Source organism: Tachyglossus aculeatus, chromosome 6 (assembly GCF_015852505.1).
Source record: "Tachyglossus aculeatus isolate mTacAcu1 chromosome 6, mTacAcu1.pri, whole genome shotgun sequence".
NCBI classification, from domain to species: domain Eukaryota; kingdom Metazoa; phylum Chordata; class Mammalia; order Monotremata; family Tachyglossidae; genus Tachyglossus; species Tachyglossus aculeatus.
This window is the reverse complement of record NC_052071.1, coordinates 19695153-19712962: the sequence shown is the minus strand read 5'-3', so window position 1 is coordinate 19712962 and position 17810 is coordinate 19695153. Positions and strand designations below refer to the sequence as shown.

The 17810-nt window shown below is 41.0% G+C and overlaps 1 protein-coding gene across 4 annotated transcripts in view; it reads left to right on the top strand.

Moving 5' to 3' along the window:
- Positions 1-17227, top strand: part of STAG2 (stromal antigen 2) — a 152856-nt gene extending 135629 nt beyond the window's left edge. For 2 of the 4 annotated variants that reach the window (XM_038748534.1, XM_038748535.1), the window contains 5 exons: positions 1629-1818; positions 1903-2016; positions 7341-7467; positions 12399-12476; positions 15060-15083. In XM_038748534.1, the coding sequence (XP_038604462.1) occupies positions 1629-1818; positions 1903-2016; positions 7341-7467; positions 12399-12476; positions 15060-15083 (533 nt within the window). Of the gene's footprint in view, positions 1-1628; positions 1819-1902; positions 2017-7340; positions 7468-12398; positions 12477-15059 lie in introns of all 4 variants that reach the window. The other 2 variants (XM_038748533.1, XM_038748536.1) reach the window with 2 other exon arrangements.
- The last annotated feature ends 583 nt before the right edge of the window (positions 17228-17810 follow it).

The following is a 17810-nucleotide window of genomic DNA, read 5'->3' as shown; positions in this document are numbered from 1 at the left end:
TTTTCAACCACTCTGTTGGGATTTGGCAAATGTCCCTCCAGAGGAAGGTCAGTAACCTAAAATGAATGTAGAAATGGGACAAGATAATGCGGATGAATTTTAAGAAACAGAAATGCACCTTGACCTTTGAAGTTCTGATGAGTTTGTGCCCATCTGAAAGTGAAGAATTTCTAAGGGGCGTTAAGGCCTCATGCTGTCGTCATTCTGCAGGAGCGTGGCCCGGAACTGGAATTTAGGTTTTGATCGCCCCAGTGCCACTTAGGGTACAGAGCAGTGAGTGTTCTCACTCTAAAGGCAAACATCCAAGATGAGCATTGTTTTTCCCAGTTGAGGTCCACATATGGGATATAACGGGGGCAGAATTTACATTTCAGTATATGGTCACGTGTTCTCAGTACCTTTAGCCATTGACCTTTTAGGGTTCATTGGCATATGAATTTCCACCTTTCCCTTTTCTCTTAGATGGGAATGTTAATAATTGTAACCTATCACAACAGGTTCTGACAGCAAAAGGGTATCACTGACTTTATTTAAGGCTTTACTTTACTTCAGACTTTACTTATTTCATCTTTAGGATGAAATAATAGTGCTTGATTTTTAATAGGAAGTATAATTTGAATAAATGAAATATGCCTAGCATTTCAAAAGAGTTATATGAGAATTAGTGTTTATAACATGCTGGCCGGGGGGGAAAACGTGCAAAATGGTTGGCGTGCTCTTGCTAGAGATTCTAGTTTACAGATCAATGGAATCCCTTTCAGTAGGGAACATTGTATTTCTAGTTTCTCTGGTGATCCTTGGGAAATTGCTCCCAGTGTGTAGACAGCATGACATTTTTCTGATGCGTAGGTCCTGAGACCTTAGTATATAGCACATTGAGCACATGGCGTAGTGGGTAGAGCATGGGCCCGGGGATCACACGGTCATGGGTTCTAATCCTGGCTCTGCCGCTTGTCTGCTGTGTGACCTTGGGCAAGTCACTTCACTTCCCTGTGCCTGTTTCCTTATCTGTAAAATGAGGATTAAAACTGTGAGCCCCACATGAGATGGGGACTGTGCGCAGCCCGATTTGCTTGTATCTACTCCAGCACTTAGTATAGTGCCTGGCACATAGTAAGCTCTTAACAAATACCATTATTATTATGATGTCCAGGGAGCATTCAGTACACTCTTTCATTACAGTCTTGCGACAGAGTGGGGTGAGTGGTATTGATGTGCCCGTAAGTGTTATATGTCTAGTTTTAAGATTACTGCAGCCAATCGTATAGATTTCCCCCACAAAAATATCAGTGGCCAGGGAAAGTCTACCAACTCTGTCGTATTGTAGTCTCCCAAGTGCTTAATACATAAAAGCGCTTAGCACACAGTAAGTCCTCAATAAATTCAAATGATTGGTTATAGTATTTGGCACACAAGTGCTTAACCAAAACCATAAGTTATTATTTATAACATTTGAAGTTGATACAAGGCTGATGGGTTCGTTTGGTGACAGAAGTTAAACTTTTTTTTATAGGTTAATCTTTTATTTATAGAACAAATCCCTATTCAGTTCACTTGCACCCCATCAACGGGTTGTTTTGACTATCATTACTTAATTAATGTGCCGATTATTAATCTTTTCCTTGCAGCTGAAGAAAGCAGTAGTAGTGATAGTATGTGGTTGAACAGAGAACAATCAATGCCCACACCTGTTATGATGCAGACACCGCAACTCACTTCCACGATTATGAGGGAGCCCAAAAGATTACGACCTGAAGAGAGTTTCATGGGTGTCTATCCAATTCAGCCGGAACACCATCAAACCCCACTTGATTACAAGTAAGTGCCCACGATGCACTGATAAACCTCTTTTGATATTTACATCCGAAAAGTTCGAAGTCAAGAATAAATTGGTCTTTGAAGCACACAGGTAACATGGATGCTAGCTCAAAGGCAGCAAGAAGAAGCAGCCAGGCAGCAGCAGGAGAGAGCGGCAATGAGCTACGTTAAACTGCGAACTAATCTTCAACATGCCATGTAAGTGAGATTGCTTTGCCTTCACAAGTTACAAATGTAGGATTTGTTTATTAGATCGTGCAGCGATAGAACTGATGCAGCCAAAGAGGTGCAAATACTTTGGGTACACTTTCTATTTGATAGCCCTCAATCAACTAACGGTATCTCTTGAGCACATACTATGCGCAGCGAGGACAACAGAAGGAAGCAGACCCTGCCCTGAAGGAGTTTATTTCCTGATTTGAACTGACGGTGTTTGTAGAGCCCTGCAAATGTTAGCACAATGATCATAATAATGATGGTATTTGTCAAGCACTCTTCTAAGTGTTGGGGTAGATACAAGCTAATCAGGTTGGACACAGTTCCTATCAATCAATCAGTCATATTTATTGAGTGCTTACTGTGTGCAGAGCAATGGACTAAGCACTGTCCCACATGGAGCTCACAGTCTTAATCCCCATTTTATAGATGAAGGAACTGAAGCACAGGGAAGTGAAGTTGCTTGCCCAAGGTCACACAGCAGACAAATGGCGGAGCCGGGATTAGAACCCAGGTCCTTCTGAGTCTCCAGCCTGTGCTCTACCTACTAGACCATGCTGCTTATCTATGAAGGACACATGTCCTTTTTCTCTTCTTTTCTGTATGGTTGCCTGTTTGGACCTTAGAATCATTTTTCAATATTTCCCAGCAGTCTCTAGAATAATATCCAAGTAGCTTTCTTCCATCCTAAGTCTAACGTTGTATTATCTGGTAAGCAATAATAAGCTTTCTCTACCTCCATATCCCTGAGAACTGTTGGGTTTTCAAAACAGTGAAACCTCTCACTCCTGGGGAGAGGAACTAATAAACACAATTAAGGGAGAACATGAATCCAATTTAACATCCATTACATTTGCCTTTTTTTTTTGTTCTGTTTTGTTTTGGGCTTTTCATTTATATCCCAGAGAAGGGAGGTAATTATCATTATGATTATGTGATGACTTTTAAAGAGCCTTTTGGGTCCTACTTCCAGAGCCCAGCCTTTCCTCATGGTGAAATTGGGATTTTCACAGAAAATAGCAATTCCAGGACAGTGCTCATAGGCAAAGTTTATTAAATATCAAATACCATCAGTTCTACCAAACACAGTAGTTGTCATGTAGTAGAAGAAGTAGGAGTATGGCTCAAGATCCCTTTACTCATACCACCCCCTCCATCTTGAAGCAGCATAGCTCAGTGGAAAGAGCACGGGCTTTAGACTCAGAGGTCATGGGGTCAAATCCCGACTCCGCCAATTGCCAGCTGTGTGACTTTAGGCAAGTCACTTCACTTCTCTGGGCCTCAGTTACCTCACCTGTAAAGTGGGGATTAAGACTGTGAGCCCCCCGTGGGACAACCTGATCACCCTGTAACCTCCCCAGCGCTTAGAACAGTGCTTTGCACATAGTGAGCGCTTAATAAATGCTATCATTATTATTATTATCTTTGGCTCTGTCTTTTGCACTGGCTCACCTACTGCCTCCATTATTATACGGTTCATTCATTCAGTCGTACTTATTGAGCGCTTACTGTGTGCAGAGCACTGTACTAAGCGCGTGGGAAGTACAATCAATCAATTGTATTTATTGAGCACTTACTGTGTGCAGAGCACTGTACTAAGCGCTTGGGAAGTACAAGTTGGCAACATATAGACATGGTCCCTACCCAACAACGGGCTCACAGTCCAGAAGACTGGTTGTTCTCTTAAGGTCTATTTCTGGGCCCTCCTGGGTCTTATCATTCTCCATTTCCTCTCTTGGGGAATTTATAAGTACCATGTCGATGCAGATGACTCCCATATCTACCTTACCAGTCCTGTCCTCTCCTCCTCTGCAGTCTCGCATCTCACCCTGCCACCAGGATATTCTTAGCTGGATGTTCTTTCATCACCTCAAGCTCAAGACATGCAAAACCAAACTCATCTTCCCTCCCAAATCCTCTCTCACCTAACCTTCTAATCCCAGTTGACAACACCACATCCTCCTCGGGGCTCAAGCCCATAATCGTGGCCTTAGCCCTGACACTTCTCCCCCAACACTTCTTTTCAGTCTTTCGTAAAGTATTGCCAGTTCTTTCTCCACAACTTTTCTAGAGTCTTCCCCTTCCTCTCCAAACTGCCACCATGCTGGTTGAAGCACTTGTCATACCCCAACTTGACTATTGCGTTAGTTTTTATCATAGACTTCCATGCCTCCAGTGTCAAGCCTCTCTTGCCCTTACTTCACACTGCTTCCCAGATCATTTTCCTCTAACGTTGTGTTCCATGTTTCCCCAGTCCTCAAGGACCCTCCAATGGGTGCCCATTCCACTCTACGTCAAGCAGAAACTCTTGACCATTTTGGCTTTAACTCACGCTGTCAGCTCTTTCCCCCGTACTATTCCTCATCCTCATTTGTCTCTCACCTTGGATTTCACACTACATTCCTCTCATACCAACCTGTTTACTGTGCTTCACTGTTTTCTGTCTGGCGGCCGAGCTCTTGTTCACACCTTCCCCATTATGCCTGGAATTCCCTTCCTTCAGCTCATCCCATCCTCTTTAGCAGTCCTCTGATAAACCTCTCATCTCTACCACCTATTCCCCCCTCAACTGTTACTTGAACACACCCACATCACAATTGTGTACCTCCCCTTTTGTGCTTATGCACATAGTATAATAATAATGATGACATTTATTAAGCACTTACTATGTGCAAAGCACTGTTCTAAGTGCTGGGGGAGATGCAAGGTCATCAGGTTGTGCCACGGGGGGCTCACACTCTTAATCATCATTTGAAAGATGAGGGAACTGAGGCACAGAGAAGTCAAGTGACTTGCCCAAGGTCACACAGCTGACGAGCGATGGAGCTGGGATTCAAACCCATGACCTCTGACTCCCAAGCCCGGGCTCTTGCCACCAAGCCACACTGCCTCTCATATTGTTCAACTCTATTCCTTCCTCCTACCTGTAATTTATTTTCGTGTCTGTCTCCCCCATAGTTTGTAAGCTCTTGACAGTCAGGATGATTTCTGTTCCCTTTTACTTTCCCAAGTACTGAGCACAATGCAGAGTAATTGATAAATACTATTGATTGATGACATGTCTGCTAATTCTGTCGTATTGTACTCTCCCAAGTGCTTAGTACAGTGCTCTGCCCATAGTAAGCGCTAAATAGATACAATCGATTGATTTTTACCTTGGGAAATTCAAATGATTCAAAGGAATTGAAAGGTTAAGAGATAGACACTTGAAAGACACCAGTCTGATGGACAATTTTTGATCAGTTCCTGTACTTGCCCACCACTAGCATAATGAGTTATACTATTTTTTTTGGTTATTGTTTTGTTTTCATTTTTTCATATGGCATTTGTTAAGCACTTTTGATGTTATTCTTATTTCTGTGCAAATAATTTTTATGAAGGGGAGAGGGAGGGTGTGTTCTTGAGCGAATAGAAAATCTGTTTTATTAGCTCTGCAGAATCCACTTTTTCAACCTAATTTTAGTAAATGCGAAGGAAATACAGCATATTCTCGACTAACCCGCAACCTGTCATCCATGTGGCTGACAGCCTACGTCCTTCTTTTTTCTGTGGGAGGTTGAGGTGCACAAACCTGAGGTTTCTGGCCTGGCAGTGTACTAAGTGCCGGGGTGGATACAAGCTAATGAGTTTGGGCACAGTCCGTATCCCATATGAGATTCACAGTCTTAATCTCCACTTCACAGATGAGGTAACTGAGGCACAGAGAAGTTAGTACCTTATTCAAGCTGTCACAGAAGACAAGTGGCCAAGCCAGGTTTAGAAGCCAGGTCCTTCTGACCCCGAGGCCCATGCTTTCTATCCACTAGACCACACTGCTTTTCTGTTTGCCGTTTACTGTCATTTTATTGTAGTAAATACTATAAAGTTGCAGTATTACATCTTGACTTACAGTGCATATGCAACCATTTCTTCCTACCCTGATTCTACTTGCACCAATTTGTGGATTGTGTAATACCAGAACAGACCCATACTGTGGGAAGAAGATTCCATAATTCTTCTATCCTATTTTCTTTGCAAGTCATGCAATCGGGTCCCGTATTATTGTGGAAATGACTATACGTTCATGTCCTCATCTGTGAAGAGTCAAAAAGTCAAGGCCAGTGGCTGGAAAAGTTGCAAACAAGAGCCAGAGAAGTATTGAGAGAAAATATTATGCTTTTAAGCCAAAGACTGTACACAAGGCATGGCAGGGTAGCTAATCGAGTGTGGTTTTTGAGTAGTAGAGCAACCAATCCTTTTTGAGCTCTGCACGTAGAAACTCATTGATAGAAACATGTAAAGTCCTTCTGGACAGGGAAACTGTCTCGGCCTTCTGTTCTGCTTCCCAAGTGATTAGTACAGTGTATTGCACTCATATTCTCAGAAAATGTCATTGCTATTACTTGTTTATGTGATTTTTTAAAAAACTTTTTTCCTCTCCTACCCAGGGGATCTTTTGAAGTTATTCTTCTTTCTGTGCAAATAATTTTTATGAAGGGGAGCGGGACGGTGTGTACTTGAACGAATAGAAAAGTATCTGTTTTATTAGCTCTGCAGAATCCACTTTTTCAACCTAATTTTAGTTAATGCGAAGGAAATACAGCATATTCTCGACAAACCCGCAACCCGTCATCCATGTGGCTGACAGCCTACGTTCTTCCTTTTTCTGTGGGAGGTTGAGGTGCGCAAACCTGAGGTTTCTGGCCTTGGCTTTTACCGTCAGAGCAAGGGCTAGGAGGTTTTCATGTCTGATATGCCGCCAGAGCAGCAGGCGCAGCGATGAACCTGAAATGCTAAAGCTGCTATCTTTAATTGAAGACCAGAAACCACTCTGCTTGTTCAGTGTACTCGTGTACCAGAAGTCCTCTCCACTTCAACACTGGGGCTGTACAGTGAAGGCCAGAAACCTCTGGGCTTTGGGCAGGCCATCTAATCAGTGGATTTTTTGTCTACCCGTGCTCTTCAGTTTTCAGATTCACCTGAGCCAGAGACCTCATTTAGATATTGTGTTTGCCAAGTCCCCCAATCTGTACATGGTATTGTTGAAAAAGCCAGCCACAGTATCTAGTGACTCTTGAGTCTGAGGTATTAAAATGATCCTGAATAAACTTGAAGTTCGGTTTCCTGTGGTCAAGCCAGATGAACCTAAGGTGCTCGTTTGGACGCTGGATAATTGGATTTTCGTATCCCTGAACTGAAATTCCTCATTCTCCCTTGGTTCTGTTTCCAGTTGAAATTGGTATCGAGATATTTTTATAGGTACTGCTTACATCTTTTAACATGATGTGACTCATATCTCGCTGTTGTTCACTTTTTTATTTCATTAGTCGGCGTGGTACAAGCCTAATGGAAGATGATGAGGAGCCGATTGTGGAAGATGTGATGATGTCCTCTGAAGGGCGGATTGAGGACCTTAACGAAGGGATGGATTTTGACACCATGGACATAGATTTAGTAAGAAATTCAATACTTTCTTTTAAGTTAAAGCTAATATTTTTTTCCCATAGTAATTGAGGAAATCAGGTAGTTTGAGTCAAATTACAAGTGGTGGCCCAGCAGCAACCTTAGAATTGCAGTTTTATTTCTTCTGTTAGTGGCGATTGATATGGAATGGAGTCCCTTCTCCTCTTACCTCCTTCCCAGGAGTCTCGAGGAGATCCCCTCAAGCTTTAAAAAAAACTGTAGCCTTCCGCCCACACTTCGTACCCTGTCCCTCTTTGCCTTATAAAAAGATTTGCGTCTACTCCTTTCCCTCCCTCATCGTCTTCAGCGGCTCACACTCTGGCGATTCCTTACCCTCTGCCTTCAAACACTATTTCCCCCAGCCTACAAAAGTCTTCTCGGGAGCCCACCAGCTTTTGCTCCGTCTTTTGCTTCTCATTCCTTTTCACAGTGCTTGAATGGGTTTTATGTGCCCGTTTCCTTCGCTTCTTCTCCTCCCAACTCCCCTTTTGATCCTCCAATCTGATTTATCCCCACTCTGTTCCACTAAGGTCACTCTCTCCAACTCCATCAATGACCCCTCCTTGCCAATTCTAATGGATTCTCCTCTGTCCCAATCCCCGTTATAGCTCTTGGCTGTCTGCAAGGCTGTGGACCACTCCCCTTTCCTAGAAACATGATTCCACCTTGTTTTTACTGACAAGGCACTCTGGTTCTCCTGCCCCTATGGCCTGAACCTTCTGTGTCTCTTACACCACCGACTTTTCCTCCGCCTCCCGTTTTTAACTGCGGGCGGCCCACAAAGTTCAGTCCTGGGCTCCTCTCCTCCATCTACCTACACTCATCACCTTTGGGATGGGTCATCTGTGAACCCCTCCCGAGGAACAGGGAGCCTCTGTATTCTTTCCAAGTGTTTGACACAGTGCTGTGCACTGTAGTTGCTTCAACTACAACCTCTTCGATAGGTAACTTTTCATGGATGTCCAAAACAGAACTCATCATCTTTCTTTTTTTTTTTTGCCCGCGGTGGTATTTGTTAAACACTTACTGTGTGCCAGGCACTGGGCTAAGCAGTGGGGTAGATACAAGCTAATCAGGTTGGACAGAGTCCAAGTCCCACATGCGACTCACGGTCTTAATCCCGATTTTGCAGATGCACAGAGAAGTGAAGCAATTTGCCCACGGTCACCCAGTATACAAGTGGCAGAGCTGGGATTAGAACTCAGGTCCTTCTGACACCCAGCCTTGTGCTTTAACCACTAGACCATGCTGCTTCTCAAATCCTCCCAAATCCTCTCCTTCACTAAATTTTCCCTTCATGGATTGACAACGCCATCATCCTCCCAGTCCCTTAAGCCCCTACCCATGGCATTACAATAACTGTGACATTTGTTAAACACTTAGTATGTATCAAGCAGTGTCCTAAGCACTGGGGAATTTAAAGGATAACCAGGTCCCACATGGGGCTCACAGTCTAAGTAGGAGGGAGCACGGGTATTGAATCCCCATTTTGCAGTTGAGGGAACTGAGTTATAGAGAAGTTATGTGACGTGCCCGAAGTTCCAGAGCTGGGATTAGAGCCCAGGTCCTGTGACTTTCTGGCCTGGGTTCTTTCCATTAAGCCACACTGCTCCTCGCCTTATCGCTATCTGTCATCTGTGACTCCTCTGTTTCTTTCAAGCCCCGTATTCAGTCTGTTGCCAAATCCTACCGGATCTTCCTCCTGCACGTTTCAGAATCCACCCCTTCCTTTCCAACCACACTGCCACAAGCCTGGCCCAGGGAGTGCTCATAACCTTATCTAACAACTGCAGTCTGCTGCTTGGATCATTTTTCTAAAACATTCCTTTTACATCTCCCTAGCTTGTTGTGGGTAGGAAACGTGACCACCAATTTCTGTTGAATTGTACACTCCCAAGTGTTTAGTACAATGCTGTGTGCATAGTGCTCACTAAATACCACTGATTGATTTTCAGAAACCCCCAGTGTTCCCTGTTGGCATAAAACTGAAACTCCTGTGCTCTCATCCTTGCTTTATCTTTTCTCTTACCACACCCCAGCTGTGGTAAGGGAACCAACCAGCTCTCAAACTAACCTCCTCACAGTTCCTCCTTCTTTCTTATCTCTCTCTCCGCCAGTCTTTTCCTCACCCTTTCCCTTCACTGTTCCCCTCATTTTCAAAGTCCTTCTGGTATTCCATCTCCTCCAGGAGGTCTTCCCCAATCAGCCTCTTGTCCCCCCAACTCTATATCCCCCTTCGAATGCCACTTCACTTTGGCAAACCTCAAGCCCTTGGATACTTAGATATTCACACTTCCCTATAGCATTTATGCATCGTACTCTTTATCACTTTCTCCTATTTGAAATTTCTTATAGTGTTTTTATTTTAGGGTTTTTTTTTTTTGGTATTGGTTAAGTGCTTACTATGTGCCAGGCACTGTACTGAGCGCTGGGGAAGATACAGGTTAATCAGGTTGGACATTGTCCCTGTCCCACATAGGGCTCAGAGTCTTAATTCCTCATTTTATAGATGAGGTAATTGAGGCACAGAGAAGTGAAGTGACTTACCCAAGGTCACACAGCAGATTAGCGGCAGAGCCGGGATTAGAACCCCGGTCCTTCTGACGTCCAGGCCTGTGCTCTTTCCACTAGGCCAAGCTGCTTCTCTATAGTGTGCGCCTCCCCTACTAGATTTTAAACTCCATGAGAAGTGATCATGCTCCATAATTCTTTTATACGGTCTCAAGCACATATCATAGTCATCAGCTCCCGGGAGGCATGGAGATGCTGCTGCTGATTAGTTGATTGTACAAATATAATGTGCAGAATACTTCGTGGAAGAATTTTGAGAGGTTTTTCCATGCGCTCAATTCAGGTCAGGAATCTCCTCAAGAGAAAAGTTAGGAATCACGCAAATCCTGGTAAAAGCTGAGAAGCAGAATGGATTAGTGGATAGTACATGCGCCTGAGAATCAGAAGGACCTGCGTTCTGTTGTTGGCTCCACCATATGCCTGCTGTGTGAACTTGGGCAAGTCACTTAATTTCTCTGTGTCTATTAACTCACCTTGAAAATGGGGATTAAGACTATGAGCCTCTGATTTGCTCGTATCTACCCCAGCACTTAGTACAGTGCCTGGCACATACCAAGCGTGTAACAAATACCATTTTTGAAAAAGCACCTTTTTTTTCTTTAACTGTAGTGTGTTTTCCGTGGAATTTACCCAAAGTTTCGCTCTTTAAAAGTAAATAATAGAAGCCGATAATAGAACCACCTGGGGGATATGAAGATTGAGATTACTCTAGTGAGTCTGTTATCATGAAAACCAGGAGGGTGTACACTTGCCCTTTCCCACCTCTTTTTGGCGGGCCCAGGCCCAGGATTCCAGGAAACCTGTTAGGTTCTGTCCCTGCTTCACTTCATTCATGCATTCATTAAGTTGTATTTATTGAGCGCTTTACTGTTTGCACCGCACTAAGCTCTTGGGCGAGTACAGTGTAACACTAAACAGATACAGTCCCTGCCCACAACGAGCTTCACCCTGCTCAGGTCTTCACTGCCTCTGTGATTATAGTCAGTTCTTCACCCAGGGAAAACTGCGCTTTTGCATTGTCGGCACTTGTCCGGATTATGCTACCACTGCCGATTCCTTCCAACAGTAGTAGGTGGTTTCTGCCAAGGTGGTGACTGGGTTGGGGTGAGGTGCGGAAATAGCAGCAATAACATCATAGAGGAATTTAGTTACGTGTACTTGAATGTTTCAAAGGTTGTTGCTGCTTTTGGACTGTGACCTGCTGGTGTAAAGTAAAGTGACTTGCTCGAAGTTGCAGAGCTGGAATTAGAACCCAGGTCCTCTGACTTCCAAGCCTGGGCTCTTTCCACTAAGACACATTGCTCTTTTGACACTTTTCCCATTATGTACTGTAGTTCTTCTTGTTTTTATCTTTATTCGTGTTTTGCTGCTTTTAGTCTTCCCTCACTTTCCTTCTCCGGGTATTTCCTGTTCTTTCCTTTTTCTTTTATTCCTTTCTTTTTCTTTCTCTCCCTTCCCTCCTCTTCATTTCCTCCTCCTCTCCTTTTACCTCATCTCCCCTTTCCAGATCATTCCTTCATTTTCCTTCTTTCCTTCCTTGTCATGCCATTCCTTCCATCTTATCCTTTCAGTCTTTCACATGTTTATCTTATTATTCAATTATTAATTTGCTTAGTCGGCAATTATGCTCTTATTCATTTACCTTTTGTGTCGTGGACAGTTTTTGTCCACATCTCTCCCTACTGAACCGTACGCTCCTCCTAAGCAATTATTATGGAATTCGTTAAGCTCTAAATATGTACCAGGTTCCTGTCTAACATGGGGCTCACAGCCTAAATAGGAGAGAGAACAGGTATTTCATCCTGTTTCAGATGAGGAAACTGAAGCACGGAAAAGTTAAGTGGCTTCCTAAAAGTCACACAACAGCTAAGTGTCTGCACTGGGATTAGAACCCAGGCCTGTGCTCTTTCCACTAAGCCACTCTTCACACAGTACGTACCACTGAATGTAGTTTTTGAGGAAGCTGCCTCTCAAAGTAGTTCCTTGAAGAAGGAGAATCTCGAGTTAAAAAGAAACACTATTTCAAAAATGGAATTGAGTCCTTGGGTTTTCAAGTCAGATTGTTGCAATGCGATGTTAGAGCAAATGAATGATCGTGAGTGACGTTCTAAAATAGGGTATCAGTCAGTTTTGCAGTATGCAGATATTTATTTGATTTATTTTCCCTTACTTTTGGAAATTACTGTATCAAAATTGCACTCCTGAAATGTTGTGGTTTTGTGGGAATGTCTTATTTTCTTGAAATTCAGGTTTTTCAAGTCCTCTGGAATTCATAAATAAGAATTTACAATTTTCAGTCACAAGCTTTGTGAGAGTTTATGAAAGTTAACTGATTTCCTTTTTTTTCTTAGCCACCGTCAAAGAACAGAAGAGAGAGGACAGAACTGAAGCCCGATTTCTTTGATCCCGCTTCAATTATGGATGAATCAGTAGGTTTCATTTAAGTACATCTGAATTGCGAAAGCCAAAACTAATGTAAAACTTGAATTTAACTTTAAAAAAATAAGTTGTGTTAAGTTAAATCAGATAAAAAGAAACTCTCCGAAAGTTACGTTTCAGATCTAATTTGTTTTAACCCATGATGGCAGGTCGGGGAGGTTAATTTGGAAAATGAGAAAGGTGGCCATTTAGGTTTTTCCATTTTCTCCTATTCAGTGTTATTTTCATTCCTTGAAAACAGTCATTATATCTTTTTATGACTGTTGAAACTCAGCTCTGGAGCTCCAGGCCCCCAAATTAAAACAGTCATTTTACTATTTTTCTCCCCACTTTGATGTTTGTTGATTCTGCACATGTCCTACATGCAATTCTACCAGAACGCATATGTTCACTCTGCTTTTTGCCTAGGAATCAACGGCAAAGTTAGGACACAGTTATTTACACGTGGGTAGGGTGGAGCAGGGTGTGAACACTACACTGAGGGTTTTTTTGTAACATGGGCTTTGCAAAATTTCAACCCTCCACATTAATGGGGTACTTGGATGCAACATAAGATAATGTATGCAATTTTTTTATTTGTGAAGCACCAATTTTTCAAATTTTGTTGGTGAGGTCCTTAATTATATTTCTAAAAATTTATTTTTAGATCATCCGTATCAGGGTTTAGGGATAGTCAGACTGTCAATTAAAATATGTTTTTCAGAAACTTAACAGCAATAAATCCAGCACACAGTATTGTGCCTGGCACGTAATTACGAGTGCTTAACAAACACGATTAAAAATCTGGGGGCCTTTTTTGCGGCATTCTCTGGATGAGACGAATTTTGGAGGCTAGTTCAGGGATTACACCAGTCACACACAGGCTCTACAATTTTGGGTTACTTAGTTTTGTGGGGATTGTATAAAACAGGTCAGTGTTTTTCGTAGAAAATTAAAACAGGCTGTGATCGGTTGAGGGTCAGAAAGTAAGTCAGGGCTAGTCTTTTTTTTTTTTTTTAATTTGCTTTTGTGAGCAATAGCTGCTTAGAGGCAGCCTAAGATTATTATTAAAAGGTAGTTCTTGAAATAGGGACTTGTCATAATTCACTTCGGTGTGCAATTTATTAGATCCACCACTTGATGGCAGCAGGATCAAATTATTTGTCAATATGCTAGAATTAAACAAGATTAAAATTTAGCTTGTTTTCAAAATAGCGATTCATCTGCCAGATTTAACACACATTTTACCAAGATACTAAATGCCTGAAATGTGTCAAGCATTTCTATTTCTCTTAGTTGTGGTACTCATTAAGAGCCAGATTTGCCCTTTTTCGCTATTCCTTCTTAAATTGGACGTCCTCTGTTGCAAAGTACAGAAAAAATTGGGTGTAGCCAGCTTCAGCTGAAGCTCATTCTCTGATATTCAGTTATTGTATTAGATTCTGGGTAGCTGTCCACTGACACGTTGAAATGGATTTGGGTTTAAGAAGTGAAGACAAAGGAGGAAATGCCGCTCTTGGGTCTGTTATGTTCTGACATTTTAGGATATCAGTTGTTGACTTTTGAAAGTAGTCTCTTCAGTTCTTTTGATATTCTAAGATATGTAACTTTTTTTCTTATAAGAGGTAATGTGGTAATGATAACTTAAAAGCCGGAGCCTGATTGCATCCTAAAGTTACAATTCTTGGGCATTTTTTCCAAATTTCACACCCAACTTTGAGTACTGTTTCTGATTTTCTTATATTGTAAAGATGGAAAAGCCCTAAAAAGATGATCTTTAATGTTACAAGGTGAAAATTGCCGTTTTACAAAGGTGATACCCCTTTCTTGGCTCCTTCTGAGTTGCTTTTGGGCATTTGGTCTGTGCATACTTTTACGTGCATTTGGATTGTATCCACATTAAGAGTGTAATTTCCACAATTCAGTTGGGCACTCATAAATAGGAACTCTGTCAAGAATGTACATCTTTGGTTTGATAACCTGTTTTCAGCTGTCCTCTCAGTTATGTGTGAAAGGTAAATAACATCCTAGTTTTCCATCCTGGTTTTTAGTCACTGTACTCTTGTAAAAAAATAATCACGTGGCCTTGAAATCATTTTTATTTTGTCCACAATTTGTGTTGTGACTCAGGTCAGTCAGTTCTGCCAAGCTGGGTATTTTTCATTACGTGTTTTGCATAAAACTCTAGGTTATAAACTCCTGGAGGGCAGGGGATCATGTCTATTACCAATTCTTTAGTAGCCTACCCTCCTGAGTGCTCAGTTCAGTGCTCTGCACACTATAAACTCTCAGTAAATACCATTAATTGTTTTACTGATTGGAATTAGCTCTCTACCCACGGTGCACATAGCCAAACTATCGAGCATTTGACATTGGTGAAGGAGAGTGTTGGTCCATAATGTAAGGCTCTTGTGGAACACAGTACCTGCATTTCAGGAGAATTGTTGACGGTCAATTAGTACGTTATTTCTGTAACAGTGTGTCATTTTGAAAGGTATTACTCATGGTTTTTCCTTCTGTTCAAAATGGATCAAACAGAGATTTTTTTCATCAACCACTGTACTCTCTTAATTTGTTTCTTTTCCTTCCTGTAGGTTCTTGGGGTGTCCATGTTTTAATACCAGTTCCGCGATGAAATCTGTGGTGAAGTCATTTTCTAAGTGGAAGAAGAAATTTTTCAATAAGTTGTGGTAGATACAGTGAAATTCTGTACAGATTTTTCTCTAAGGAGAATTATGACATGCTTACCAAGATCAAGTGCGTTGAGGGGCAGTTTTGTTTGCCTGAAAAACAGAAAAGTAAAGGACAAGTAAACAAATTGAGGATAAGCTACAGTTTTTGTTGGAAAGAAAATATTTTATTTATGTGCTATCAGCTTATTTCCGAATCATGAGAAGTATTCCCTCCTTTTCGAATCTAACAGTAATCTGAGAGATACCTGGTACAGATTGGAGTTGTTCTCCGCCACATTTACTGGGTGTACTAAATAATCATGCTCCTCTGCTGGATTTCTGTTTACATCCATGAACTGAAATGACAAGATGGATTGATTTTTCCCACCTTGGAGTTGTAGAACAGAAGAGTTTGGGCGTTTTAAATTGTAAATGCTTAAAACTGCAATCAAAAGGATCTTTGTTTTAATACCGAAATCATGGAGAAACGTAAACTTACGAGCAGAACTTTTACAATTTTTTCATCTAAAATGTATTTTAAGATATTTTTAAAATCCAAAAAAACTTCTCTATGCCTTCTCAGAAATAACCAGAAACATTGAACTCCCAGAAGGTAACAAATCTCAAACATGCTTGCCCATTATCAACCCTGAAAGTTTGCTTGTCCTTTAAGAAAAAATGTAATGTTGTGAAATTCCTTCCAGTAGTGCCACTGTATTTTGTCTCCAAATAAAAGAAGCTTATTGTAGTATGTTTGCAGAAAAATTCTAAACAAAAATTATACAGCTTATTAGAGTGTGGGAATAGGGATCTAAATTTTAAATAAAATTATATATATATATAAATTGGTGCTGATTTTATAATTGCGCAGTTTGTTTAGTTTTTTCTTACTTTTAAATTCCAACTTAAAATTATGAGGTTTCAGAAATATATTGAAAGTTTAACAATGTTTAAAAATAGAAAAGCATGAATGTTCATGCTTTAAAATGATTTTTAAATTTGTATTTTATATTGTTTTATCTATCTGTCTTTGCAAGCAGTCTTCAGGTTAAAGATACTTCTAACAGGTTACAGTACATTTCCTCTGTATGTAAATTAGATGGGATAATAGAAGTCCATAAACAACTCATAATATTCTTTGAAAGCTAAGCTTTAAACTCCATTTTGTGTCCTTTCACAAATCAGTCTAAAACAGAGAGTGGCCACCTGCCATCTTGACTTCAACTCATTTTGCAAGGCTTAGGCAGCTAGACATCATTTTAAAGGAAATATTAACTTATATTACATATGTATATTTTTTTGCCAGTTGTCTCTCAGTTCTTGAGGTATATTATTTTAATCATTCCATGCCTTAATATGCTCGCAATACAAGGACATCCCCAAGTGGGCGAATACAAACAGGCTTCCTGTGTTTAGATTCAGAAATTAAACATTGGGCTGTGGTAGCCAAAAACCATAGATAATCTAAAGGCTCATGATAAAATAGAATTATTTTACTAAGTCGTGGGGTAACGATAACACAAATCCCGATCTGCCTAACTCATTTTCCATAAGCAAATATTCTTCATGTCTGAAAGTACTGCCTATATTGTTTTTCTTTTTCACACCACTGCATTTAATAGAACTGCTGAGAGGACTGTATATATGATTTTAAACTTAAGTTGATTTTTCTCACTCTTGAAGGAGTATTTCTTTGTGAAAGCAGTTCTTACAGCTTTGTTTTCAACCAGCTAAAAATGTTTTATATATTTACCTTAACCTGTTGTCCTCCACATTCTATTGTCCTAATTGTACTGTTTTCTGATTTGTATTTATGTCTTGAGACAGTAACTTTTTGAATAAAAATAAACCTACAGTATGTTGTATGTTTGATCTTTTGGAATCAGAAAGGGGGGGGCAGCTAAGATGAGGTTGATCCTGATGCAAATGTTATGTTTATAGAAATTAAATCTTTTACCATGTCTTTTAAGTGTTTGTCTCAGAGTTGGGATAATGTATGGAAAACTGCACTGTTTTATATTTGTAATAAATTGTACAAGTTTTTTAATGTGAATAAAGCACTAATTGGGTTAATAATTTAAAATAGAAAAGCTACGCAATCATGATTGTTTTAACTGCTTTCTAACTTGGGATAAAAGTGTAAGTGTCTTTCCAAAGAATAATTCCTAATATAGGTCATGTCGGAGGTACTTGGGCCCTTTAAAATATTCAGTAATCATCTTCCAAAAATCTACCACATAAACGACTGACACTCACTAACACCTTATGTCTTATGCACCGGCGATTTCTCGGGCTATCGTATTCCGATTTAGAGGGGTGCTGAAAAGGAAATTGGTAGTCCACAACCTGCACATGATGGGAACCTTTTTTTGTTGTCAGTGGCCCAGAGTCTAGTTACTGATCACATAACTACTTTGTCGCTGCCATAACACATCCCTCGGTTCACAGAAAGTTTCTCAGCCGCTTCTTACAGCGGTTCCATCTTGCTCCGTCGGAATTATCTTAGGGTACCGTCTGGATCAGCTCACTAAACTTCAATCGGGATAACAGATGCAGTGAACGGGGCAAGTGATAGCTGGGGGACTGGAAGCCCGGTTGCTGTTGGTTTGGCATTTCCTTCTGAGAAACTGCCCAGGCTACCAAAGGCTAGTTACCTTAGGGTGCCTTAAGCCA